Here is a 27,822-nt window from a genome sequence, read left to right as displayed (position 1 = left end):
GATTATTTAATGATAAACGGGTTTATCTGCAGGAAAATGTCTGCAACTATTATTTTGCCGCAGTCATTAACGTTAGCAGTTAGCATTAAGTTAGTATTTTTCATTTCAATCTTTTGTGTCCTGGTGCAGCTTTATTCGAAAGTCATTTGGCAATGCCTAATCTTACAGTGCATTCAAGATATTCAAGTTTTCACCAGTATGGTAATATGGGTAAAGATGCTCTCTTAAGAATATTTACTGCTAAATCATATACGACGAGTTCAACATTTAACGTTACAGGATGAAGGTGTAACATCCAATATAAAATATTAAGGGAAATTCATGGAAACATATACTAATTTAGTTGTCAATTGATGCATTTGGACAGTTTAGTTGAACAGTGACCTCAATCCACATGAAGTCACCATGAAATAAAAATTGACAATTCTTATTTTTTATGGAATATTGCTGTCTATTAAACATATATATATATATATATATATATATATATATATATATGATTCATCCATGCACATCATTATTTATTTAATTCATGTGTCTCAGAATTTTTTATCAAATAACTCTCTTGCATCGACATCTCTTCTCTTCTCTGATGACGTGTTTAATGAAGTGAGGGCGGGACAACCAGAGCCAAACAAAATCAAGTCCCTCCCTGCGTTTTTTTCTTGTTCGTGAAGCTGTTTCACTCAAGTATAAATATAGCAATAGTGAAGAAAAGACTATTGCAACTTCTGTATCATGCCAACTTTAACCTGGATCTCAGTTAGAGATAGACTCATCTAAATTACACTATATAATATCTATAAATTCATAATAAAATTACACACAGTCTCTCCTTGTTCATGATTTATGATTAAACTGATATTTTTGTCCAATGAGATTTTAGTGTTGGTGCGGCTCCCTGTCAAGTCACAGAAATGAAAACCAAGCAATTCACAATATGTAGTGTACTAGCTTAGCTCACTGCTTATTGTGTTCATGGTCGGTTATTGTGACAGTACAAAAACTCTGATTAGAATGAACGCCAAGACTTTTATCACATTGCGTCTGCTTAGTTTCGTCTTGTTACTTTTAGTAAAACAAAGTAATTGCAGTCTGTTTAAAGTTTTTGCAATTTGTATGTTCTCCTTAGTAATTTAAATCTAAAAATAATATAAAATTATGTGTTCCCTCTAATTTGGGACATTTTCATGTCCCAAATGAAACAGAAGTTGCGATAGACTTTTGCGAGTGAAACCGCTTCTCAAACAAGAAAAAAAAAAAGTAGGGTGGGACTTGATTTTGTCCATCGCAAATGGATAGGATCTTTGGGGTTTGCTATTGGTCGATCTCATGTGGATTGACAGGATCTCCTGCCCTCGCCCCAAAAAAACAAGTTATCATGCTTTTAGTTTGCCCATCTGCCTGATTGGCTGTTGGTGTTTAGCACATGTTAGCATGACATCACAGCAAGTCGGACAGCATTTCTAAGCGGCGTGTACCTCGCTGTGATCACTGGGGATTGGTTCTGTGCAGAACTTGCTCATCTTAAACATGTATGTTGCTAATATCATGCTGTGGTTGAAGTTAAAGAAGTTAAAAGGAACTTGTTTTTTTCTGTTTCTGCAGTTGCGGCTTCATCTGTGTGTTTGCGGTGCTGATAAACAAAGGTGAGCATCAGAACGACACATCAGAAAGATAAATTCATGCCACAGACTGAGTGTTTAACAGTTTGTGTTGTTTCAGTGTCTCTGCAGGAAACAGTAGAGGCTGTTATTGGTGGTTCTGTTCTCCTGCCGTGTTCTTCCACTGAACATGATCTGAAACTTCAACATATTACTGTGTTTTGGAGACACAACGACAGCAAGATTGTGTATGATATATTCGAGGGTAAAGATTCACCGGAGCGACAGCACCCTCGTTACAAGAACAGAGCCGAAACATTCCCACATGAGTATCTGAGAGGAAACTTCTCCATCAAACTCATCAATCTCACTCGCACTGATGCAGGAGAGTTCAGCTGCCTCATCTCACACTCATTTGAGATTCAGGGCGCTTTCACACTGGCAGTTTAGTGCGGACCGGGGCACGGTTCGCATGAAAAATCGCTAATGTGAACGCTGTCATCGGACCCGGGTGCGCACTAGAGTACCGAACCCGAGACTACCTGGAGGAGGTGGTCTGAGCTCGGTTGCTCCCGAACCGTGGCGCGGTTCGCGTTAATGTGCAAGCAACACGGACTCGGGTGCGCGCTTGTTCAGGAAGTATAGTATCCCGCGCATGCGTATCACTGTCGATATCATTGTTTCCTCACACACGACAACCATGAGTGGCAGGGGAACGTTGTGGGACACTGAAGAGGTGATGTCTCTCACTATGTTGTGCATAATAGCACCAAAAAAACAGACAAATTACAGCTATGCTCAGTCGAGTTGTATTATCCATGCATTTTCCGTGTGCGTTTGCGATGACGTAAGATCACTGCAAACGCACCTGGGTTCGATACAACTAATTGAGTGTGAAACCAGACCAACGCTGCGGGGGGCGCCGGGAACTAGCGCACTCGGGTTCGGACCGCAGCAAACGAACCCAGTGGAAAAACGCCCTTAGTCTCTACTGCTGATCATCACCGGTGTGTAGAAATGCTTGATTCATGTATGAAGTTGATAGCACATTAGAATAATGGTCTGTCATTAATAGGAAACAATGCAAGAAAGTAATGCAGGACAAATGAGTAATTCTACATTAACACTTCAGATACTATGAACTAATATGGAAACAAGCTTAACTAATCAGAATCAATAATTACTGAATGAGATTAGCCTCAATATCAACTAACCATGATGAACTTCTTTAAAGAAGGACCAATTAATTACTAATCACAACATTATCGTGTGTCTAAGACAAAATAAATGGTCTTTTAGGCTATAGCCTATTCAGAGAAAAAAAGTGATTAATTATGAATTAGGCCGTGTACACCTGGCTAGGTTTGCACCAGCCGTTCGTAAGTTATTTCTTAAATTGGAACATAAAGTCCACACTAGAGGCTTAGTAGCTTTGTAACTAACTCTGTACTTTAATTGTTTGTTAGGCAGAACGTAGCTAGTAGGTCGTAAGCTCTCCATAAAGAAATGTGTAGTCGCATAATATGACGTTTACACTCGATGATCCAATAGCAGCCTTCAAATACGTGAGCAGATGTTGTGTTGACATGCCGTGAATTTCAGTTTATCCTTCATTCTAACTTCTTTTGCCTCACGTTACTAACGCTAAAAATAAGTTTAAATTAAATACGATAGCCTACTTGATCATGAATAACAAGTGTTTTAATATGTAAATAATAACATTCAGAAACTATATTTGAAATTAAATAAGGATCAATAAATAAATATTGATACAAAAAGCATAAGAAATTAGGTTTATTGATTATGACTGATATTTAACATGCACAACATGGACCGATGCACACAGCGGTGCGCTGTTTAGGACGGGATCTTTTCACATAAATGTTCTCTCTTTTAAAATATAAGCGAGTGTAAATATTAGCATTATCATATATGTCTAAAGAATTGAAGTCAGGTAAAAGAAGAGCTTATTGAAGCAGTTCAGTCTGTCTTATATTTTATTCCAACCGTTACTCCTGATCGGAGGCTGCCGTAAATATTTAGTTTACACATAGAGTGAAGCTTCAACTAAGTTTAATGGTGCAACGCAAACATATTTAGAAGTGCGCAAGTCGTAACTGAGTGTCCATTTACGTCAAAAGTAGGCTAAGTTGTATAAATCTGGCATCTTCATCCCTGGATAGCATTAAAAGAGCTTGGGAGGAAGACCTTGATAGACCACTCTCCGAAGACACATGGATCTGTGTTCTTAAACAGGTCCACTCATCATCAATATGTGCTCGGCATTCGCTTATACAGTTTAAAGTAGTACACAGAGCTCATATATCCAAAGTTAAACTAGCTCAAATGTTTCCTGGTACTAACCCTATGTGCAATAGATGTCAGTGTGCTGAGGGAACGTTAATTCACATGTTCTGGACATGCTCCAAATTAGAGCACTACTGGCGATCCATATTTCTCAACCTTTCTGCGGTCCTTCAGCATAGATTAGAGCCAGAACCTCTGATGGCATTATTTGGAGTCGCTCCAGAGGATTTATAGCCTGGTAATACCAGACTCTGCTACTTCACTTTGCTTCGTATACAGAGTCTGGAAGGGCATAATAGAGAAGTGTTTTCTCTCGCGCGGGGGGGCGCTTGTCTGAAGTTTAAAATCATTGGTTACCCGTAAGCCAATCACATAACGTTTGGTTATGGCGTGTGTTATGCGCTGGCTCAGCCGCATCTAACTTCCACTGTAAACACATGTATGATGCAAAAACTAAACCATCGAGCGAAATACCGGAGTGAACATGGCTGTGAATGACTTTTGGAGATTATGTGAAGTAAATCTACGCATCCACGGTAGAATCAGCGTCTCCGTCACGGCTCTCAGCCCGCCCTCTGTTCGTTGATTGGCCCGGCTGTTTTCAGGCCGGTGGAAAACTGAAAGATAGGCTGCTATCTCAGACTGACTACAGGAGCGAAATGAAATTAGCGGAAGTAGGAAGTCTGACGTAGTCAGGCTAGAGGATTTATGGTTGTCAGTATCAATGTGTAAGATCATTGCTTTCTCTTCCCTGATCGCACGTAGAGCAATATTATTAAAGTCGAAAGACCCCTTGCCACCCACTCACACTCAATGGATCAAAGATATGATGTCTTGTCTCTGCCATGAAAAAATTAGGTATTCGCTAAGAGAATCGGAAAAACAATTTTTTAAGTTGTGGCGCTCTTTTATTGAATATGTTGATAAGTCTGTTTAAATATATATATATTTTTTTATGTATGTATTTGTTGTATTTGGTTGGAGGTTAATGTTTGTTAGCATGTATGTATGTATACTCGGTTCTTACGATTCCATTTTGATTTAATGGACAGCATGGATGCTATTCTAAGGGGTAGGGGTCTGTGAATGTGATTTATATTGTTAAAAACAATAAAAACAAACTTTGAACGAAAACTAGCCTAAGTTGTAACTTATAACCGGCCCCTGGTATCAAGTTGTCTTTTGGTCGATCGGATCACAAGTAAACGAGGGCGACCCATTCCTGTTTACACCTGGTGTTTTAATCTGTCTATTTTGTCAACTTTCAAACACTTCTGTCCAGATTTCTTCGAGGGGAGGGTCTATGGGCGGGTGAATGTATGGCCTTTTTCAGATCTTTTGATCTAATGGACAAAATAAGCTCACGCAATTTATATATGAACACGACCGGAGACAATGGAAAAACATACGGCGAGCATCAGCTTTAGTTTCTGCTCTGACAAACACAAGACTATGTCGAACGCTGTGAATGTGTGTTTGAAATCAGGAATGGTGAGAGAACATTGTGCTTCATACGTTTTTGAACATCAAACCAAACTTATAGGTCTCCAGCCAACAAAGTTTAAAGTCCCCCTGTGGTGAAAATCAAGCTTTTAATGTTGTATATATTTCTATGTGGTGTGTTTAATGTGCTTTAAGACAAACCCTGTACAAATTCATAGTATAGTTCATTAAAACGACAGTGAACCAAAGACCATCTCAAAACTACCTCGTAACCAATCACATCAATGTACCGGCGGGCTTTAGCATATCATTAACTGCTGTGAATCAGGGGAGTCTCAAGAGAGGCCAGGTTACCCCACTATATTTTTCTGTTGATATGAAAATTCAGGTACATTTAGAATTATAGCAGGTAATTATGTATATTACGATGAACTATACCACTGATGTTCTCTGTTGTTCAAAGCGTTTCTAAGGAGAATGATTGTTAGAATAGTTTATATAGATAATAGATTGTTAGTAAATGCAAGTGGGAAGCTCTGGATTTTCTTTAATGGTTCGTTCAAGTCCTCATGGGAAGTTCGAGTACTTATGAGGTGAGAAGTCGTGTTTAGGACGGCAGGTGTGTTCAAGTCACTTTCGTCGGTGTATTCTCTCTTAATTAATTACACAAAAATACAGCAAGGTTCTTAAACTCTAGTTCTAGAAAATGAATAAAAAGGATGTGCATCAGGTGTGCTTTGCTTTTTTATGTTTTTAATTAATTTATGAAGACACTGTAAACTTTGTTACATAATATAGTGTTATATTATAATGATATCATATTTTGTGCAGGCGATTAGCTTACTGCGCTGTACATAGAAAAGCCTGACAACATCACTGCTAAATACTTAAGTATTGTGGTATTCTGCCATGTTTCTCACCGACTCCCCAACTCGTAAAGATTGTATAAAAATTAAAAAAATTAAAAAAGTGCAAGGTCACTAGTTATAGATAAATCTCTTGCCTTTATCACAGTGAGGTATTTTGTTTGTTGCAGAATCAACAGCAGGAAAAGAAAGTAAATCCACTGAACATGAAAACCCAGAAGATGAAACTGGATCAGACAGTGTGGAGACTTCATTGAACTGGTTTTTCATTCTATTAATTGTACTAACAATAAGTATACTGACTATAGGCTGTTTAATTGTATTTTACTGTAGAAGAATAAAACAGCAAACTCTCTCATTCTCCTCTTTCAGGACTGAAGACAAAAAACAGTGATTTAAATGACATGTCAGTCCTAAAAGTTTAAATTTCCACATTATCTCTCTATTTTACAGCTGTCACGGGGTCTTTCTGGTGCTTGTGACTCTGTTTTGAGCTGTTACATTATTGCCTTATACACAGTTTTTTTCTTGCTGAATGAGATCTTGAAACACCGAAACAGTATTTTTTTTAAAGGTAACTCTGTCACCAATGAGTCTGTCAATGTTACTGCCTTGATTCTGAACAAGTGTACTTCATGTTTTGTTTGTCAATATTAATGTATTTGTTGTCAATTATATTATGCTGTATATTATGTTTAAGTTACGTTATGTTGCTCACAAACCTAATGTCTTGATAACATTTTCATAATGTAAGCCTTGAGCTGTGTTCACACTAAAGCGACTTTATCACTGCATGTCACCAGTGGCGGGCGGTGAGGTCGCTAGCGGGCGTCCCACTACTGGTTGCCTAATGTTTGTGAGTGACATTCACGGATGTTACTCCATGTTGTAGACAATGAGTTCTGCACAGTTGCTGTCAATAAACATCTTCTTGACTGTTAAATCTGTGTCTGAGTCTACATTCAGTAACACTGTTTTAATCTTAAGAAATGATCCATAAAGAAAATACATTAACAATGTAAATACCAAATGAAGAAGGAACACTTATAGGATGGAGTTGTTCAGTCAGAAACATACAGATGTGTTCAAGAAACTGGCAGTGTAACACAAATTCATCCATTTATAAAGATTATGGGTTTTTATTATAAAATTAACAAATACACTTTAATATAAACATGTATTAACAATGAACAAATAAACTATGATAACATTTATTAACAACACACTTTTTAAACCACAAAATAACAAGTAAATGATATGGTTTTACATTTTACAATAATGTTTTTTAGTAACACCAAGTCATGCATCAAATGCACCTTAAGATTAATATTTAGTAATTATTAAAACTCAATCATGCAAACTCACATTGATAGACTCCTACGTAATTTACACAAAGAACAGTGTGATTTATGTAATTTCTTTTTAAGATAAATGTTAATCAGAATCTCTCAACCAATTTTGTTTGCCTGGTTTAGTTTGGACATTCATTGAGAAGATGTATTTTTTTATAATTCTACAGATCAGTGGTCATTAACCTTCAGGTAATATTTTACTGCAGTTACTGTGTAAGTGACTCAATAAAAACACCAGAAAAGTATAGAAACATTCAGAAAGAGGCTGTGTTAATGGCAGTGAATGAGAAATACACTGTATTTTATGTCTGAATATTGAATATTTCAAGCCCTTTCTAGTTTTGAGCATAAATCCCACTATATTTTGTAAATTGATACAAGTAAAAGTACATTTATGACTATTACTTGGCTTGGTAGAGCTGTTCAGCTCGTTTTCATAAAACCCGGAAGATAATTAGTATTTGAGACATTGTTTTCATCAATAGTCACACAGAATGAGCAAATGAGCAAATCTTCTGCGCTGACTGAGTCGTGCCGGTGATGCAAATGTGTTAAAGTTTAAAGATAAAGACACAATCTACTCATTTTGTGCAGTCTGTAAAGAGAGTTAATGTGCATTTTGGACATTTTCTTCCATTTTCTCAAACATTTGTTAAAGCCTCATTGTCTTGTTGAACCTCACTCTACAATGGTGGACTTGATATCCATTAGTCACACATTCATTTTATAACACAATGGAGACATTCCCTCTCATCTCTAACAATTGAAGACCACACAATCATAACATTAATAATAACATGAAAGATAAATTAATAATTGTAAAAAAAATAAAAAATAAAAATAAAAAACATTACAATGGTTAAACAATACAAATGTATGTCTTTCTATAGCACCGGTTGCTATTTAAAAACTCAAATAAGATCATTGTAACACGGGGTGTTCAGAATAAACAGGGAGAGCAGGATATGTTTATTGACAAAACTAATAGAGAACAAAGAAATATACATAAAATCAACAAAACAATTAATAAACAATAGCAAGATGCCCATAAGGACAACAACCAACAATGAACACAAGAAACACTATACACAGAGGGGTTAAGGGTTTCACAAAACAAACATGGGGACAATCAAGACTAAATCAACAAGAAAACTACAAAGAACTACAAACATGGCACCAAGAACAGGAAACAAGAACAAAACAGGGCAAAATACAAACTAAAAGTCCATGAACAAAAACACAGGGAACAAAACAGGGAACGTTACAATCATTCAGTGTATCAGAGCTCCTCTGCTGGTCATTCCTGATAGATCAGAGTTTCATGTCACAATCATACAGAAAACAGTGGAAAATGTCTGATTTGATGGGCATTGACGTATTTGTAAAACCAGTTATAAGTGCCAACATTTTTTATTTTATTTTTTTTATTTTGTGTCTTATCCCCTAACCCTAAACCTACCCATTACAGAAAACTTTCTGTATTTTTACTCTATTCATATGATTTAGCTGTTTTCATTCAAAAATAATAATAATAATAATAATTGTTAAAGAATATAATGTTTTTTTTATATAAAACACTAAACACTTCAATAACACTTCAAATATCCCAGTGAATATTGAAGATCAATTAAATTGTCACTGACGTATTCATTAAGGTTCTTGGCTTCTGTCATAAATATACAGTATATCCTACATGTTAGTATTTTCACAAAAAGAAAAATATGACAAAAGTTTTGCATGGCAAAGGGTGATCGATATTGATTTGATTAAGTTAATAGAGGTTACTTTTTTTTTCTTTTACACATCCTTACAGTTGTTATGTCCGTGACGTAATGCTGTTATACTTTGGTTCTGTTGTTGTTCCTGCTGTCTCCTTTTCCTCCTTAAGGATTGGTCCTGGATGTAATGGGAGGCTGTTGATGGATCCCGGATTATAAATTCCCCCAGAATTCCTCTGGAGGGAGCTCTCTGCCTCTTTGTTTGCTCTTGAGTCTTGACTGACTGTATTGTGCTGTGTGTTAGATGATACAAATGGACAGATTGTGATTCCTGTGCTCTCTTTTTTGTTTAACATAGTGCTTTTGGCCACTTTTGATACAGTGTGATCTTTATGTCTATAACATCCTATTGATCCTATCTGTAACTACTAAATTATTTGGGAAGCCGTATGGGGTGAGTGCCTTGTTTGTTTTGTAGGCCAAAAGGCCATCACTTTTTCTCCTGTTTATTGGTCAGATAAGGAGATGGGGTATATACTGTATGATTTTTTTGACTCGTAGGGAAGTTAGTTTATTTTAGTGGGAAAAGTTAGTTTCTGTTTGTTTATTGTTTTGGCATTAGCTCAACTCTGAAGATGTTTGCTTCCAAACTATTTTAGTTTCTTTTTAGAAAAATATATTTTTTAAAGAATTTAAAGAATTTGTTTTGTAAAACAAAAAGAATAACGCTTAAAAAAAAAAAAAAAAAAAAAAAAAGGATAACTAAGAAGTCTTGTTTTTGTCATTTATGTCACTCCCTGACCAGGGACCTTAACAAGTAACTTGTTAACCATCTCACTTTTTTCACAAGTGTCTAAAACTTATTTCTCCATGCATCTCGCCACAGTTCTTATAGAGTCACAGATTTAAACTGTCATTTTCTGATCTCTCACACACATTTCTGCCAGTGTGTCTCAATACACTGTCTATTTATCATCACTGTCAAGAATGCAGAGCTTCCAGTGACGTCCTCAATCTGACCTGCAGAGAAAGAGAGAAACAAGATTCAGACAGCATTTTCATGAATTTGCCACACATTTGTTTTATATTTATTAATTTTCATTGTTATTATGTTAATATTTGTCTTTAGTTTGACAATAATATTCATCCATGCAAAAGCAGAGTATTTGTATTATGTATTACAGCATTGTTGTATTGTGTTTTTTTGTATTATATGGACACAATGCTAATTGAAGCCTGTTCTCAGAGTGATCAGTCGGGTTGTTGTTAGATAAATATGTGTCTAATTTAGTTTGCAGAGGTGTGTCACATGATGCCCGTGTTTAATGTTTTACATTCACTAAGGCTTGGTGTTAGTTGTAACAACTAGCCCTAACAGCCTCGGGGCTAGTTGTAACACACTTGTTTTAAATACTTCCACACATGCTAGCATGACGAAACTTAGTGTATTTACTAGTTGCCATATCAACACTATTTAGAGAAAAAATTGCGCCAAAATTCAGAAATCTTTGGATGATATTACTGAACATTTAACCATAGTAAAAGTAAATTTCTTACTTATGTTCATTTTTCATCTCTATTTTTGGTGTTTATTTTAAATGAGACAAATCTGATATTATTTTAATCTCCAATATGTTAGACAGAAGACACTAGCCGCGTTTAAATCCCAGTTGCGCAGGTGGGGTACATGTAACACTGCGTTAGAATGAGCCCCTATTATAACTATTTTATTATATAGCCTACTTTTATGAATTCTATTGAGAAAACATGAGAAAAAGGTGAATAAAGACTGAGAGTCAATGTTCAGAAATGATTCATTATTATTATGTTTTGAACTATGTTGTATAGCTGTGTTTTTTCCGGTTTGTTCGTTGTTAAACTCAAAAAATATTTTAGTTTTAATTATAAAAAAATGCCATTATTTAATATGAAAAAGTTAATAATTGTATTTTATTGAGACTTGTGTACGTTTGTCTTGTATGTGTTTTTATTAGATCAGATAACATTTTAAGCTGTCATATGTTATGTTACAATGTGCCCCTCACATGTTCCAATGAACCCCACCTATGGGGCATGTTGTCACATTTCACTTCCATTCTTTCGGGGTATATCAAGAAAAAAAGTATATACTGTATTAATAAAACAAAAGCACATAATTGTACAAGACGTGGGAAATTAATGTGGGAAAAAATGAATACTCTGAACCCTAAGTAGGTTTAGTTTGCATTAGGGCTGTAACGATTCCTCGATTAAAGTCGAGTAGGGGAGACCGGGGACGGTTGTAACACGGGGCTAGTTGTTACACTACCAATTCCACCAATCAGGGATAAGATAGGAGTCATGTGACAGTTTCAGTTTCCTCAGGCTTCCTTTACGATCGCACACGGAGGTTTTCAAGTCTGAGTTGCAATCTCTACTGAAGCTACAGCAGAAAATCAAATTCTGAGGCAAGAAAGTAAAAAAAACATAACAAGATAATATTTTGTTTAGTACTTCTACCGTTGTAGATAATGTTGTATGAGTTATATCAGGTCAAACTGTAGTTTCTATAGTAAAGAATGGTGTATCAACCTCCTACTAATTTCAAAGCACCATGCTAATACAGCTAGTTAAACAATAGTGACAGTGGCGGGGTAGATTGTAACACACACACACACACACACACACACACACACACACACACACACACACACACACACACACACACACACACACACACACACACACACACACACACACACACACACACACACACACACACACCCATATGAATGTGCATGTACAGACATGCACACACAAACGCACACTTGTGCATGCACAAACACACAAAATATGCACATACACTCCGCATATTCACACATATTTTATTGTTGCAGCCATTCATTTAAAATAAAAATGTTGTTAATAAAAACCCTTCGTTTTTGTGCATTTTGTCTACCTGTTACAACTTACCCCAGTATGTGTGTGTGTAACAAAGGACCACCTTGTATTCATGATCACCTCACAAAGTCTGTGATATATTTGAAGAAATTTAAATTGTTGCCATTTGTAGTAGACAAATATGGGTAATTTGCCTAAAAGTTTCAGACATGTAGCTAAAAAAAAAAAAAGGGTTGTTTTAGGTGCTGAAGAAAAAAGTGTTACAACCACTCCCCGGAAATTGCAGTAGCTGTTGCATTTCTATCGTACAGAAGTGACCAAATATTAAAGATTAAGTTGACATTTGAATTAAGCTTATAGCTTAAACAGTAGAGCGTTGGTGCTTGCAACGCCAAGGTCATGGGTATGATTCCCAGGGAAAGTAAAAACTGATAAGAATGTAAATGTGTACCTTGAAATGCAATGTATAGTCGCTTTGGATAAAAGCGTCTGCCAAATGCATAAATGTAAATGTTATGTTTGTTAGTTATCATATATTTTACATGCTGTATTTTAACAGCGTTGTTCAATAAAACCCATATGATTACTTTGATACTTTTTTTGAACCAATAATTATTGCTTGTTATTATATATTTGGGTAACACTTTACAATAAGGCTCATTAGTTAACATTAATGTATTAACCAACATGAACTAACAATGAACAATAGCTAACTGTAACATTTGTTCATACAAATACAGCTGTTCATTGCTTGTTCATGTTAGTTCAATACATTAATGTTAACAAATACAACATGAACTAAGATTAATAAATGCTGTAGAAGTATTGTTCATTCTTAGTAGGCCCATGTTAACTAAGGTAGTTAAAGGTATAGCGGAGGATTTTTTACTTCCGGGTGGATCACCTATACTATTGGTCCTCCTAATTGTCAATCATTCTGGTGAATCAATCAAACTTATTCAAAAAGTGGAGAGGGCGGGTCTTATCTAAAATTCGGAAAGGTCTTGTTTGACACGACAGAGTCCAATTGAGTCACAAGTTCATCCATCAAATGTTCATTAACTGACAGTAGCTTCAAACATGAGCCAGGCGCCTTTAATCATTGCACTCGCGTAAATAACCGCACTGTTTGGGAACACAACCGTATTAAGAACTCAAATACAGGACAGAAAACCGTATTCTGCTGTGTGAACGTGGCCATAAACACTCTGAATCAGATTTGGGTAAATGATGTGCATTTTTATTATGAACAAACATAAAATCATGTGTAAATTAAACAAAACATTTAACAATAGCAAACAAAACAATGCATTGTCTAAGTGAAGAGAAAACATTTTACTTTTCATTAAGTGAAATTAAGAATAGATGGATGGATGGAGTTGAAATATAGCCTATCATGTTATTTATCATTACGATGTGCCGATAATCACAGACATTTTAGGATTCAGGTTTTCAGATGAATTGCCATTTCAACGTTTATTTCAGTGAACTGTGTCAGTTAGCCCTCATTTTTTTTCTTTTTCTGTTTCGGTGAAGAATTTTCTTTACATTATCAGTTGGAAACTAACTCCGAACAAAGAGTGACAGACAGAGAGAGCTTACACACACACACACACACACACACATCACACACACACACACACACACACACACACACACACACACACACACACACACACACACACACACACAAGCACGCATTCCAATGATGTTCCTTGGCGTGTTCACTGCCGGTCAGACACAAAGGTGTTCTCAAAGCACTAACTCAACACAGCATTGAGAGAAGCTTTTGAAAGGGAACTAGTTTGTTTGCATTGCGTTCATTTTAAAATGTTATGCGTTTAGCCCTATGTGAAATCTGTTTTTATTGTTTGTCAACACACTCATTACATACACTCATTTTGTATCTGCATTCACTATCTTCCTTAGTGACTAGTGCTGGCTACTGACAATTCATAATAATTCATAATAATGATGTTAGACCCAGCAATTCCCCCTCCTCCAGGTATTTTGAGCAGAAGGTTTATATAAAATATGTAATATAAAATTAATGTAAAAGTATATAAGTATTTAAAATGACCAAATAAACATGTATTGCTCATACTTTTTACTTAAAAAATCAGTACATTTCTACTTTTACTAGAGTAATAGTTTACCTGCACTTTTACTGAATAGGCTACTTGATTTGTGTACTTCATCTACCACTGAGTATAGGTACTTGAAATAAACTTGATTTGAATGCCTCTTGAAATAAACTTTTCAATGAAATTTAAGTGTGCCAGCCTGGATCAACAGTATGACCACTTTTCCCCCCCTTCATTTCTCTCTACCAAGCTTGTTTTATAGAAACTTCTTTCAATTTACCTGACTAACAGAAAAAAAACATTGTTTAAATGTTTCATGTGACATTTGACCACCCAGTGGTTTAGTTAATCTGCAGATATGAAAATGTATTGTTATATTAAACTATAAGACTCGCAGGTTTGTGAATCCTAGCTCTTATATCTGTATCCTCAGCATCAGCTTGCCTATTGATCGGTATGTGTACGTGTGTGTGTGTGTGTGTGTGTGTGTGTGTGTGTGTGTGTGTGTGTGTGTGTGTGTGTGTGTGTGTGTGTGTGTGTGTGTGTGTGTGTGTGTGTGTGTGTGTGTGTGTGTGTGTGTGTGTGTGTGTGTGTGTGTTTCATGTCATCTTTTTGTAGTATTTTGATGTTCTTTGCTACTCTTAGTATTTATGATCTGCACAAGCTTTGTCATTGAATGTACAGGGTTACAACCAAAATAATATGTTCATGGCATATAGGAGAGAATGTTACAGTAGATAGTCTTTATTGAAGGCCCCAATACAATGTTTTTTTTTTTCCATCTTACCCAAGTACATTGTTTGTGCATTACTCCTCAAATCATAGCAAGCTTTTAGAGACCAACATTCATATACTATTTTATAGGCTCAAACTGATCCTCAAAGTAGAAACAGAATATCATGTATATTGATTTAAAAAAATAAAGACATGCAACAAAAAGGGCAGAGCAGAGAGAATTGTAATAAAGAATACACAGTTAAACTAAATCATCAAGTTAAGCAAATACAATACACTCTTTTGCTAAGAATTCCCAGATGAAAAAAAAGCTGGTGAGGGATATATGTAGTGGAATGTGCTGATGAATCTCCAGCATTGGTTTCCTGTAGAATCACTTCTGACCACTGGATGCAGGGTTGCATGTTGAGTTAAGGTATGACGATGTTTTGTCTTTTGCAAAGTCACCTAAAATTGCATACAAACATATGAACAAGGATCATTGTGGGAAATTCACTTTGGATGTGTATGATGTAAACAACAACAACAATATAATGTCTGTTCAAATAAATCAATCAATCTCTAATTTTAAGGTTTCATCTACTAAAGGGAATGTACAAACTGATATTAACATACCAACAACTGCACATACTCCTCCTTTAACTGAATAATGAGAGAGAGAGAGCGAGAGAGCGAGAGAGAGAGAGAGAGAGAGAGAGAGACATAATTTCAGACGAAACATAAAATTATGGTATTCCCAAATTAGATATTTTTGGATGATATATTATCTTACCCAGAGGAGGAACAGGAACAGGTGCAGCCATACAAGCACTTCCAGTGGCTGAGACAAATCAAACACACAATTATTTGTTACTATCGACTTCGGTACTGAAATTTAGAAAATGTGACGATACCAGCATTTCCCTCTATCATTTTGAGCGGTGCTGTTGAACAAATTCTTAAACATCTCTGATTGGCCGTTGCATTCACGCGCTCAACATGTCTCTGATTGGCTACAATGATCAATGCGTCAAAAACATGTTGTCTTCAGCGAGCGCTTGCACAGCCTAATAACATCCGCTGATAAACGGATTTGTGTTTTAAAAATTTCAGTGTACCTTGGTACCTAAGTCGGTACTTTCGACAACACTAAGATCAGGCCATAGAAAGACTTAGGGATGCATACTCATAGATAAAACTTTTTGTGTGAATGAATATGCATCTCTCCAGGACATTTTGCCTCATTTATCAATCTAACGTAGACATGAGAACAGATCAGAGCGCAGAAATCATCTTACGATATGGTTCACATGTGATTTATGAAACATTCGTTTGCCACCAATCTTATCACAGGAATGATCATAAATTCGATGGCTGAAAACAATCATCATTTAAATATCACGCCCCAAAGTAATCTTTAAGAATGCAACCTACCATATCACAATGAAATTCAGCATTAAAACTATATACTTTTACTCTAAGATGCAAGATCACCTATAAGACAACATTAGACAATCTGTTCATTATAGAGGTTCACAAAAGTTATTTTATATTAGAGCTTACCTCCTCCAACGAAAGTTGAAATTGTTCCAGTGTTATTACAAACAAAAAAAAAAAAAAAATTGCATGTAACAGCATTACACTCAAATGAACTTGCAAAAGAAACTTAGAGACACTTACTGAAGGATTTCTCATTTGTGTTTCCCTGTGTTCCCGTGTTGGAAGAAAAGCCGCTTGTGAAAAAAGACATGCTTGCAACTTCAGCTTGTATCGATAAAACCGACTGAGCGCTAGCAGGAAAGAGACTGCGTAAATACTCATAAGAAATGAAACCAAAACCAAACAACAGACAGGCGGAGCGATCATTTTAATCCCAACCCACCTTATTCATCCACTTTAAGAAGCTCTAAAGGCATTTTGTTAGCGTATACTATTTACTGTATATAATAACAATAATATAACAAGTAATGTGCACCATTGCTAACAATTAGCTTTCATACTAAAATAAAGACTTTTATAATGTTCCATTGTGTTCCAATGTTGACAAAAATGTATTTTGTGAAAGAAAACATGCCTGCAGCTTCAGCTTGTATTGATAAAACAGATTGTACTATTCATAGTTTTCAGTCACGTGACCTGTGCGGCGGCCTGGAGGGCAAAACAATGGGCCAACATGGCGGCTTACAATGGCCTCTCCATAGAGATGCAGCACAAGCCGATCAATCTTCGTCCTGTTTCAAGCCACGACTATTTGGATCACCTCAGTCTCAACAGAAGAAAAACTCTAATACGAACACAAACTGCAACTTTTGCAACATTTATCTAATCTTGTTTTCCAATGTCAGGTCAATTATTCCTACATTTTAAACGACCCCACACTGACTTGTCAGATTTTGCCACTGCACCTGTATGGCAGGTTTAGGAGAGGTGTGTTCACATGTGTCATACTCTACACTTGGCTAGCAGCTGTGAACAAACTGAGTGGCTTGTTTTTACAAAGATTTCACATTTTTGCAAGCTTGGTTTGTTTTGGCTTGTGTCACTCACTGAGATCTGAAGTGGTACATTTCATTTAGGATATTCCAACATCCAAACTCATCTCGAATGCAGCAATGAGTTTTTGAACAAGTATAATATACCTGTCACTCCACTAGAGGTTGCTATTGAGTTTTTCTTTGTAATACAAATATGTTTTATTTGGTCATCACAGCTTTGATAAAGATATCAATATTTTTTTTGAAAATGTTCTTACACAAATACAAATTTCAGGGTGCTAAGCCCTACTTTTTCATTTTATGTAAGGAACCAAAATCCTACCTGGACACTCTCCTTACATCCAGCAACTCCAAAGCCCTTAAAACTGTCTTACTGTATGACATTCTCATTTGTATGATATTTTCCTGATTTTGTATCCTGTAATTGTATTCTCATTTAGAATACAATGGTTCTATAGGGCAATGGTTCACTGCCATTCTCTCTCTAGGCAATGGTTATATACTTTGGTTATATTATATATTGGGCAATCACTTATTTGATTTAGATTTAATAAAAACTTTTCTGGTAACACCTATAGTCATGGGTTTGATTCCCACTTATTCTTCACCCAACTTAATGCCTTTAATTCACCTTAAGACTAGGAAACTTATGCGTTTGGCAGTTCTCTTACATGACCACAGCATTTTGGGGGACTGTAAACGCAGGCCTATGAAAATGGGTTTCAAAGTGCAAGTTTTTGAAAACGATGCCGTTATCGTCTCAGTGAAAACGTACTCGGTTACTAACGTAACCTCGGTTCTCTCTAGAAGAGGGAACGAGTACTGCGTAAGATATCTTACGCTAGGGGAAAATCCTTTTCCGCGAGATATTGAAGCCAAAAATTATCCTTAATTTTGTAATAATGCAAAACGCGTTGCAGCAGCAATGCAGACATAGGCGAGACAGCTCGCGCGCCTATTGGCTGCTCTGCGGCAACTGCAGCAGCCTATCGAGCGAGGCCTGGCGTGACGTCAGACCCAATCAGGGCACTTCGCGCCCGCTGCGTCACGTCCCGCCGAAATGGGCGTGGTCTAGGCCTATAAATATCGCTCGCAGGCAGCTATTATCTGGTTTTTCATCATCGAAGCAACCAGAGCGTGTGCATGCACGGCAAGATACGCAGTACTCGTTCCCTCTTCTAGAGAGAACCGAGGTTACGTTAGTAACCGAGTACGTTCTCTTACGAGAGGTCTCTCGTACTGCGTAAGATATCTTACGCTAGGGGACCCAATGTAAAACGCCGTGCATGCTGAGATCTGACACCAAAGACCCAAGGGCGAAAGCCCGGGGTACATATAGTGCACAATCACTCAGTGAACTCACAGAGAGTCCGGGAAGAAGGAGGGGTGCAGCCTCACTTTTCCACATAAAGTAGCGTCGAAGGGACGCGAATTTCATCATACAGACAGGGCGGGATACGGCCTGAACTGATGGGAAAAAATGTGGGTCAGTTTGCCCAGCTTTAAACTGTCGAACATTGAGCTGTGCTCAGCAAACGCAGCATTCTGAGCTGAACGCATCAGGTCAGATAATACTGGTAGTTTAGACCGACAGCAGCCTGGCCTGCAGGGCGGGAACCTCTAGGTTATAAAACCTTATAAATGTAGACGGGGAGGCCCAGCCTGCCGCCATACAAATATCTTGCAAGGCAATCCCACTTGACCAGGCCCACGAAGAGGCCATGCCTCTCGTGGAATGCGCTCTGACACCCAAAGGGCACTGCATGCCCTTGGAGGCGTATGCCAGCGCTATAGCATCAACTATCCATCTGGATAGGCTCTGTTTCGACGCGGCTAGTCCCTTAGAACGTCCGCTAAACGAAACAAAGAGCTGTTCCGTCTGTCTGAAAACAGACGAGCGAGACACATAAGCTCGTAATGCCCTGACTGGGCAAAGGAGGCTCGCATCTCTTTCCTCATCAGGGACCGGTAGGGCTGACAGAGAGATAATCTGCGCCCTAAACGGTGTGTTGAGGGATTTTGGAAGATAACCGTGCTTAGGTTTGAGTATAACTTTTGAGTCATTGGGCCCAAACTCCATGCACGCCGCGCTCACAGAGAGCGCGTGTAGATCCCCTATGCGCTTCACTGAAGCGAGAGCCAGCAAAAACACAGTTTTGAAAGACAGGTGTTTCAAATCGATTGACTGTAAAGGCTCAAATGGCGCACCTTTCATGGCTTCCAGAACCGTAGAAAGGTCCCATACGGGGACTGAGGGAGGTCTGGGAGGATTCAGTCTCTTAGCTCCTCTAAGGAAGCGGATGACTAAATCGTTCCTTCCTATTGACTGACCAAGCGTTGTTTCTGAGAACGCTGCTATAGCCGCCACATAAACTTTGAGCGTGGAGGGGGCCCTGCCCCCATCCAACAGCTCTTGTAGGAAGGAAAGCACCTCCGTCACATCACAGTTTGTGGGTGACACACCACGGGCTGTGCACCAGCCCGAAAACACTGACCATTTCGAAGAATAGAGTCGTCTTGTAGACGGAGCTCTAGCCTGCGTGATCGTGTTTAATACTCCTTTAGGGAGTCCAACATGTACCCGTTGATGGCCCAGACATGAAGGGACCATAGTTCCGGGTGAGGATGCCAGATCGAGCCGCGGGCCTGTGAGAGGAGATCTCTCCTCACTGGTACTGGCCACGGGGCAGTACTTGCTAACTGCATCACGGCTGGGAACCAAGGTTGGTTTTTCCAGAACGGTGCTACCAGCAGTACTGAGCATCCTTCTTCCCTGATCCGTTCTATCACCTGAGGCAGGAGAGAGACGGGGGGAAAAGCATAGAGCGGGCGGCGGGGCCACACATGGGACAGCGCGCTCCTGCTCTTGGAGAAAAATTCTTGACAGTGAGCGTTTTCTTGAGACGCAAACAGGTCCACTTTCGCTCTGCCGAATTTCTTCCACAGCAGTTGGACTGTCTGTGGGTGTAGGGACCATTCGCCTGCCGGAACATTGTTCCTGGACAGTCTGTCTGGTCCTATATTCATGATCCCTGGCACATGCGCTGCTCTGAGCGAGCGCAGGTTGCACTGAGCCCATACCAGGAGGCGTTCTGCCAGCCTGTACAGTTTCTCGGATCTGATGCCGCACTGGCGATTTATGGAGGACACCACAGACATGTTGTCCGAACGGACCAAGACGTGGTGACCTTTTATTTGGGGACAAAAACGCGTCAGCGCGTTGTCTACTGCCAGCATTTCGAGGCAGTTTATGTGCAGGAGCTTCTCCCGTTCTGACCACTGGCCGAAGAACGGTCTGCCCTCGAGCAGCGCTCCCCATCCCGAGGTGGACGCGTCCGTGGACACCACTTTCACCCTCGAGGAAGTCCCCAGGCTTACACCTGATTGGTACCAGTCGTTCGCTTTCCAGGGTTTCAGAGCTGTAACGCATTTCTGATTGACCCTGAGGCGAAGCAAACCGGGTGCCCACGCTTCGCGTGGGACTCGCGCTTTCAGCCAAAACTGCAGCGGGCGCATGCGTAGCAGACCCAGCTGGAGCACTGACGATGCTGAGGCCATGAGACCTAGCATCTTCTGAAATCTTTTGAGCGGGACAGACGCGCCGCAGCGAAAAGAGTTCGCTGTGCGTCGAATGTCTACCGCGCGCTGTTGTGATAGTCGCGCTATCATGGATAGTGAGTCCAGTTCTGTGCCCAGGAAAGATATTTTCTGACTGGGTGACAGGGAGCTCTTCGCCCAATTGACACTCAGACCCAAATCCTCGAGGTGATCGAGTAAAATGGTCGTGTGTTCTATGAGCACTGCGCGAGATTGCGCTAGAATCAGCCAATCGTCCAAATAGTTCAGCACTCGCATGCCTCTCATTCTGAGGGGTGCGAGCGCCGCGTCCATGCACTTCGTAAATGTACGGGGTGCAAGGGACAAACCGAACGGCAGGACTGTGTACTGATATGCCTGGCCCTCGAAGGCGAATCTCAAATATCGCCTGTGACGTGACGCTATCTGTATTTGAAAATACGCGTCTTTCAGATCTATTGACACAAACCAATCTCCTTGGCGAATCTGCACAAGGATTTGCCTGGTCGTGAGCATCCTGAACTGTCGCTTCACAAGCACTTTGTTCAGTTGCCTTAGATCTAGTATGGGTCTGAGACCCCCGTCTTTTTTCGGTACCAGGAAGTATCTGCTGTATAGCCCTCCCTCGCTCTGATCTTGAGAGAGAGGTTCTATGGCCCCTTTGCTCAATAGTTTCGTCACTTCGGCTCGAAGTAGATGTGCTACTTCTGTTTTTACCGTGGTCTCGACGCGCGCCACATAGCGGCGAGGGCGTCGGCGAAACTGCAGCGAATAGCCTCTTTCTATAATGTTCAGCACCCACTTCGAAACCCCGGGTAGCTTTGCCCATGCGTCTGCATGGATAGCTAGGGGTCGAATACGAAGCGCACTCCGCTCGCTCAGCGATGGAGAAGCTTCGGTGTGCTGTAACACAAGCGTGTCGCTCGTGACATTTGAGGCGTGGGGCGCGCTGATGACAGCGGGCAGATTGCCCGCGCTCGACTCCTCTACGGTGGTTAACCGCGAGGGGGAGGGCTGGGCGGTTCCCGTGGGAACTGTCATGTCTATGTGTGGATGTGGGCGCGGGACAGCGGGCACATTTATCACACCGAAAGCATCGTTCGCTTGCGTGAAGCGAGTGCACGTTGGTTTCGTTTTTACAGAAACCGTGAGACATGCATAACGTGGTGTTAGTGGGCACTGGGTAGTGGGCACGTTCACCATGTTTGAAGCGCAACCGATCTGAGTCGGTTTTATGTGCGCGAGCCCTGTGTGACAGGCTGTGCTTATGTGTAGGGATGGGCACTGGGCAGTGGGCATTCTTACTACACACGAAACACCATCGGCCGTGGCCGGGACACCAGAAAATACACTCTTTTGGGGATTTATCTGGGTAGCCGTGAAAACGGCATTTGTGTGCAGGCAAGCGGGTGACAGAACCGACTTGTTGGCTGCAGAAAACACTGGAACAGTCACATTTTCTGGAACTGGACGAGCGAATAGCTTTGGTGTGAGTCCGGCCGCAGCGGGACTGGAACACCGTCGTTTTCCTAGCTGTGCTAGGACGACTTCGGGGCCTCGGGCTTCACCGTGATCCTAGGTCGCGAGCCGCGTCCTGCGGGGCGGCGACCGGATGAGCGGGAGCGCGGTCTCGCGCTTCTGGCCTGGCGGCGCTGTGAAGTGGAGGCAGTGGACGGTGGCTGTGAGCTCTGAGCAGACGGTTTCGCACGGCCTGCTGCAGAGCTGGAGCGCTTCGGGAGGAAGTGCTTCATAGCCTGAGACGCTTTCTGTACCTCTGCGAATCTCTCCGCGAAATCTTTGACGGAGGATCCAAAGAGGCCTGTGGCGGAAAGCGGGGCGTCGAGGAACGCGGTGCGTTCAGACTCGGCCATTTCCGAGAGCGTCAGCCAGAGATGTCTCTCAGACACGGTGAGAGAAGCCATAGTCCGTCCAATGGCTTGCGCTGCGGACTTAGTAGCACGAAGAGCGAGGTCCGTGGCACTCCTTAAGTCCGGCACACAGATCGCGTCAGGTCCTTCCTCATCCAGCTTACGGAGGAGATCGGCCTGGAAGATCTGGAGCGTTGCCATGGTGTGCAACGCTGACGCAGCTTGCCCGGCGGCGGAGAAAGCGCGGTGGAGCAAGCTCGACGTCGTGCGGCAAGCTTTAGAGGGTAGGGCCGGCTTAGCGCGCCGTCCAGCGGAGGGCGGGCATAAGTGGGCCGCTATCGCCTCTTCAACCGGCGGCAGCGAGAGGTATCCTCTGTTCTTGGCATCGTCAACGGCGGAGAATGCCAAAGAAACAGCAGGACGCACTCTAGCAGAATAGGGGGCGCTCCAGGACTTGGCGACTTCTTCGTGTAACTCAGGAAGAAAAGGCGCCGGTCTGGACACAGGCGAAGCGCGCTCCCAGGCAGGAAAAATCCATCCAGCCGGTTGTGAGCGGGCTGCTCAGGCGAAGACCACTCGAGGCCGAGGCTCGCCGCGGCCTGTGCGAGTACTCGCATGAGTTCCGTCTCAATGGAAGCTCTCTTGCCTGACGAAGTGCGGGCAGGGGGTGCGGGGTCCTCAGAGCCCGCCCAATCCTCACTGCCTGACGCCAGGATAGAGCAGGAATCATCCTCTCCCAGCAGGGCTTCCTCATCCGCGATATCAACGGAAACGGCGGCAGACGGCGGCCGCTGTCCGTCAGGAAGCGAAACAGAAGAAGCCGGGGAAGCAAGCGGGCGAACCGGCGAGCTTTGGCGGCTGAGGGAGGGTTCCGGGGCCCGCTGGGCACGGCGCTTTTTACGGCGCGACGCCGCGGCGGGCGGGGGAGCAGTCTCGGTGAAGACGGCTAGGCGAGTCCTCAGAGTCGCCATTGCCATCAGCTCGCAGTGAGGGCATCCGCCGTCAGCGAGCGCGAGAGCTGCATGTTCCTCACCCAGGCAGGAAACGCAGATCACGTGGCGGTCCCCGTCGCTGAGTGTGGCTCTGCACGAGCCGCAGGAAGGCATCTTTAAAAAGATGCTAGCTCTTTTAGAAATGTGTGTCGCGGCGGCGACACACACACACAGAAATACAGTGCAATAAAGAGAAGGATATAAGCGCCGGAAAGCGCAGCAGGAAGGCAGGAAGGCGGCGCGGCCAGCGACTTCAGTCTGGAGGTGCTCTCTCTCGACGGCGCGGCTTCTAATCCAGCTCCAGCGATGCGTGTGCTTCGCTTGAAGGATGAAAAATCAGATAATAGCTGCCTGCGAGCGATATTTATAGGCCTAGACCACGCCCATTTCGGCGGGACGTGACGCAGCGGGCGCGAAGTGCCCTGATTGGGTCTGACGTCACGCCAGGCCTCGCTCGATAGGCTGCTGCAGTTGCCGCAGAGCAGCCAATAGGCGCGCGAGCTGTCTCGCCTATGTCTGCATTGCTGCTGCAACGCGTTTTGCATTATTACAAAATTAAGGATAATTTTTGGCTTCAATATCTCGCGGAAAAGGATTTTCCCCTAGCGTAAGATATCTTACGCAGTACGAGAGACCTCTCGTAAGAGAACTACAAAAACACAAATCTGTGAAAACGGTAACGTCATGCACATGCATTTTAAGTGTTTAGTCTATAAGCATGCGCGTTTGGCGTCAGAATTTGTATGTGCACAGGCGCATAGTCTTTCTTTACAAAGTGACATCGCCAACTACTGGCCTGATTTAATAGTGACTATTGTTGCTAATTAATAGCAACATAATAGCGATTTTTCGTTTTTGGGGATCCGTGTAAACACACACAACATTGTCGTCTATACAAAGAAAACACTTTTCCATTTTTTGTACATCGTTGTCGTGTATACATACCCGACAACCCTTATTTGTTTTTTTCTTTGTATCATTGTTTCCTTTTCTGTTTTCTTTGTTTGCATGTGTTACTATTCATTGTTTGATTAATGCATCTCACCTGTTTCTTGTTTCCTCTCCTTGCTAACCTTGATATATAGAGAGCTTGTTTTCAGTTATTCTTTGCTGATGACTTATATTAAATTATATTCAAAACAAGTCTTATTTTCATACTCAGCTTTGTTTCTCAAATAAACAGATCTTACTTAAGGAGACAAAAATACTGTGTTTGATATGCGTGGTGGTAAAGTTTAGGGAAGTGTTCAGAATGCTTATTATTGAAAAAATTACAGGCTAGAATAATCATCTTATTAAAGGGACATTTAAGGCACTAAACACTTTCAAGACATTTTATTAGGACATTTAACACTTCAAATATCCCAGTGAACATTGAAGATCAATCTGTTACAGATGTATTTATTAAATAAGGTTCTTGGCTTCTGTCATACCCAGTTCATGTAAATATACAGTACTGTACATGTTAGTATTTATACACAAACATACACACAAAATTAAAACTATGACAAAGCTGTTTTAATGTGATCAATATAGATTTGATTTTAAAAGAGAAATATATTATGGCATTGTTGTTCACTTTACATAATTTTTCACAAGTGTCTAAAACTCTCCACACACTGTAGTTTAGCAGGTATTTCTCCATGCATCTCTCCACAGTTCTTAAACTGTCACTGATTTAAACTCATTCATTTAAATAAGCATGATGTATCTATTGTCTAATGCCCATCTAGGTGGCATGCATAATATCAAAATATAGAACTGTAAAAGCAGGCTTTGTAGTTGACATGGAGATAAGACGTCGGAGCTCAAAAATGTGATTTCTCCTGTCCAACAACAACCAGACTGTTATTTGCGGCGTGACGATCGAGTCTGTCCCAAAAATACCCCCCAATGCGCCCTCGTGGACTCGAGCCAAGGGCCCTATAGGTCTGCACTACATGACGTCACCAAAGTGTAAACTCTGAGGAAGTCCACAAGTCCGGAGTGTGCCATTTGGGACAGGGCCTATGAAGCTGTGGACTTGGTCATCGCGGATGTAAAGAGGAGATTGGATCAAGATGGTATGAAAACAGCAGCTCTCAGCGAAAATGGTGCTTGTTAAGGCAGCCAACAAGGAACAAATAGAGGATATAGATTCCCTTCACTTTCCCTTGAACTTTGACAAAGCGTGACTGGAAATTTGGCTGAAAATTATGGGAGACATCTGCAGTGATTCACCCAAGACAGTAAATGACATCGCAAAAGCCATGTCTTCACAAACCACATCCACAAACAAGGGCTCTTTTAAAAGAAGTTGAAAACCTCATCAAACTCTGCCTAAGAGCCATATCACACACCAGGCGCAATGCGGCGGCAGCCGCGATGCAAGTGTTTTTTGCTAGTTTCAGCCCGACGCAGTTATCATTTTCACGTCCTGCGCCACATTGTTTAAATACATTTTTTATTTTAAATGCATTTGTGCGCCCAAAGTGGGCGGAGCCGACCGCCGTGTATATATCGTGGCAGCGTGTCACCGCGCGTCACTCCCGTATAACTGAATATGGCCAAACCACAGTATACTATAAAACACAGACAAATTCACTTCTATTAAACAAAGAAATTCCACTTTTATTAAAAAAAGTATCTTTTGAAGTACAAAAGTACCAAAAATGTAACAACGTGTCATTTCTATGTGGACCGCAAACACTGTAATTGGGAGATGGTCCTCACTGCAGAACACAAAATCCAGGGGGAGGAGTTGGATCCAGATCCAACTCCCCCCACCTTACATATACCTAAACCTACCCATCTCCACCCCCTGATCCCTAAACCCACCCCTAAACCTACCAATCTCCACCTCTTAGATGTGGATCCAACCCCGCCCCCTGGATCTTGTGGTCTCCATTGAGGTGCTACTGGTAATTGGTCTGCTTGAACCCCTCCCTCAGGTAAAAAAATAAAAAAATAAAAAATCTGTGAATTATAAATGATCTGTTCTTCGATATGTAACAACTCAAGCTGCAACAAAAGTCGCCGTCTATTTGCCTCCATCACTGCTGCTGCTTCTTCAACAACATACACAACAAGCTGCTTCTTCTTTGGCATTTGCCTTGATACTGTGGGTTACACCATCAACATGCCCGTGGACACTGCCTACTAGTGGTCAGCATGTGTAATTGCACGTCGATGCGGACAACAACCCAGAAGTATAGATGAAAACCGATGCGTAGCCTAACGGCGTAGGTCCAATGCAGAAGTATATATCAGCCTTTATGCACCCCCCACCTCAGCACCCCTGCTCAAAATACGTTCCCACGGCTATGGGCGGAGCCTGGATCCAGACAACACCCTCCAAACCCACACAACACACCACATGAGTGTCAGGATCACCAAACTAAGAACAAGACCAACACATATGACCGGAGCCTGACATTACAACTGTACATGCAGCACTATATGAGAAATTACTGTACATCATTTGAAGGCATGTTCCAAATCATTGGCAATTTGTTAAAAATAATGTTAAATTGCTTTTATGCTCTGCATAAGTGACTAGATGATGTGGAGGTTGGACAATAATTTTGAGAATTTCAATTGTGTTCTGAGAAATTTACCAAAGCAACTGAGAAAAACTGTAACGTGATCAAATATTTTGACCAATGTAACGTAACGTGACCAATCTCTTCCGTGAGCACTTAACCTTATAATAAAAAAAAAAATAAAAAAAATAAAAAAAATCCTTTCCCTTTGAAACATCACTTATCAGGCTTATGCTACTCTGAATAATACCAGAACTTCGTATTTTGAGCACTTCCTGCGTTGTTGTTGCTTTTGCCTCTTTATGATGACTCGCTGAACTTAGTCCTAATTTGTAAGTCGCTTTGGATAAGGGCGTCTGCTAAATGACTAAATGTAAATGTAAATGTAAATGTAAATATAAA

The 27,822-nt window shown here is 40.8% G+C and overlaps 1 protein-coding gene and 3 long non-coding RNA genes across 4 annotated transcripts in view; 2 read left to right on the top strand and 2 right to left on the bottom strand.

The window, feature by feature from the left end:
• LOC309475515 (V-set domain-containing T-cell activation inhibitor 1-like) overlaps positions 1-27,822 on the top strand; it is a 76,414-nt gene that overhangs the window by 1,173 nt on the left and 47,419 nt on the right. Inside the window, exon 2 of the mRNA XM_082138336.1 lies at positions 1,609-1,649. Coding sequence (XP_081994462.1) covers positions 1,609-1,649 — 41 coding nt within the window. The remainder of the gene's footprint in view (positions 1-1,608; positions 1,650-27,822) is intronic.
• Positions 4,798-6,393, bottom strand: LOC309475557. The gene is made up of 2 exons (XR_014197723.1): positions 5,363-6,393; positions 4,798-5,172 (listed from the first exon to the last, which is right to left on the bottom strand). It is a non-coding gene; the product is annotated as an uncharacterized lncRNA (long non-coding RNA).
• Positions 7,554-8,990, top strand: LOC309475547. Its single transcript, XR_014197713.1, has 2 exons — positions 7,554-7,689; positions 8,848-8,990. It is a non-coding gene; the product is annotated as an uncharacterized lncRNA (long non-coding RNA).
• Positions 14,983-16,578, bottom strand: LOC309474858. The gene is made up of 4 exons (XR_014197448.1): positions 16,532-16,578; positions 15,762-15,809; positions 15,605-15,631; positions 14,983-15,436 (listed from the first exon to the last, which is right to left on the bottom strand). It is a non-coding gene; the product is annotated as an uncharacterized lncRNA (long non-coding RNA).

The sequence above is a fragment of the Leuciscus leuciscus genome (assembly GCF_965113295.1).
Source record: "Leuciscus leuciscus genome assembly, chromosome: 15".
Classification (NCBI taxonomy): Eukaryota; Metazoa; Chordata; class Actinopteri; order Cypriniformes; family Leuciscidae; genus Leuciscus; species Leuciscus leuciscus.
Note: the sequence above shows the minus strand (reverse complement) of the source record. Positions and strands in the feature narration are given on the sequence as shown.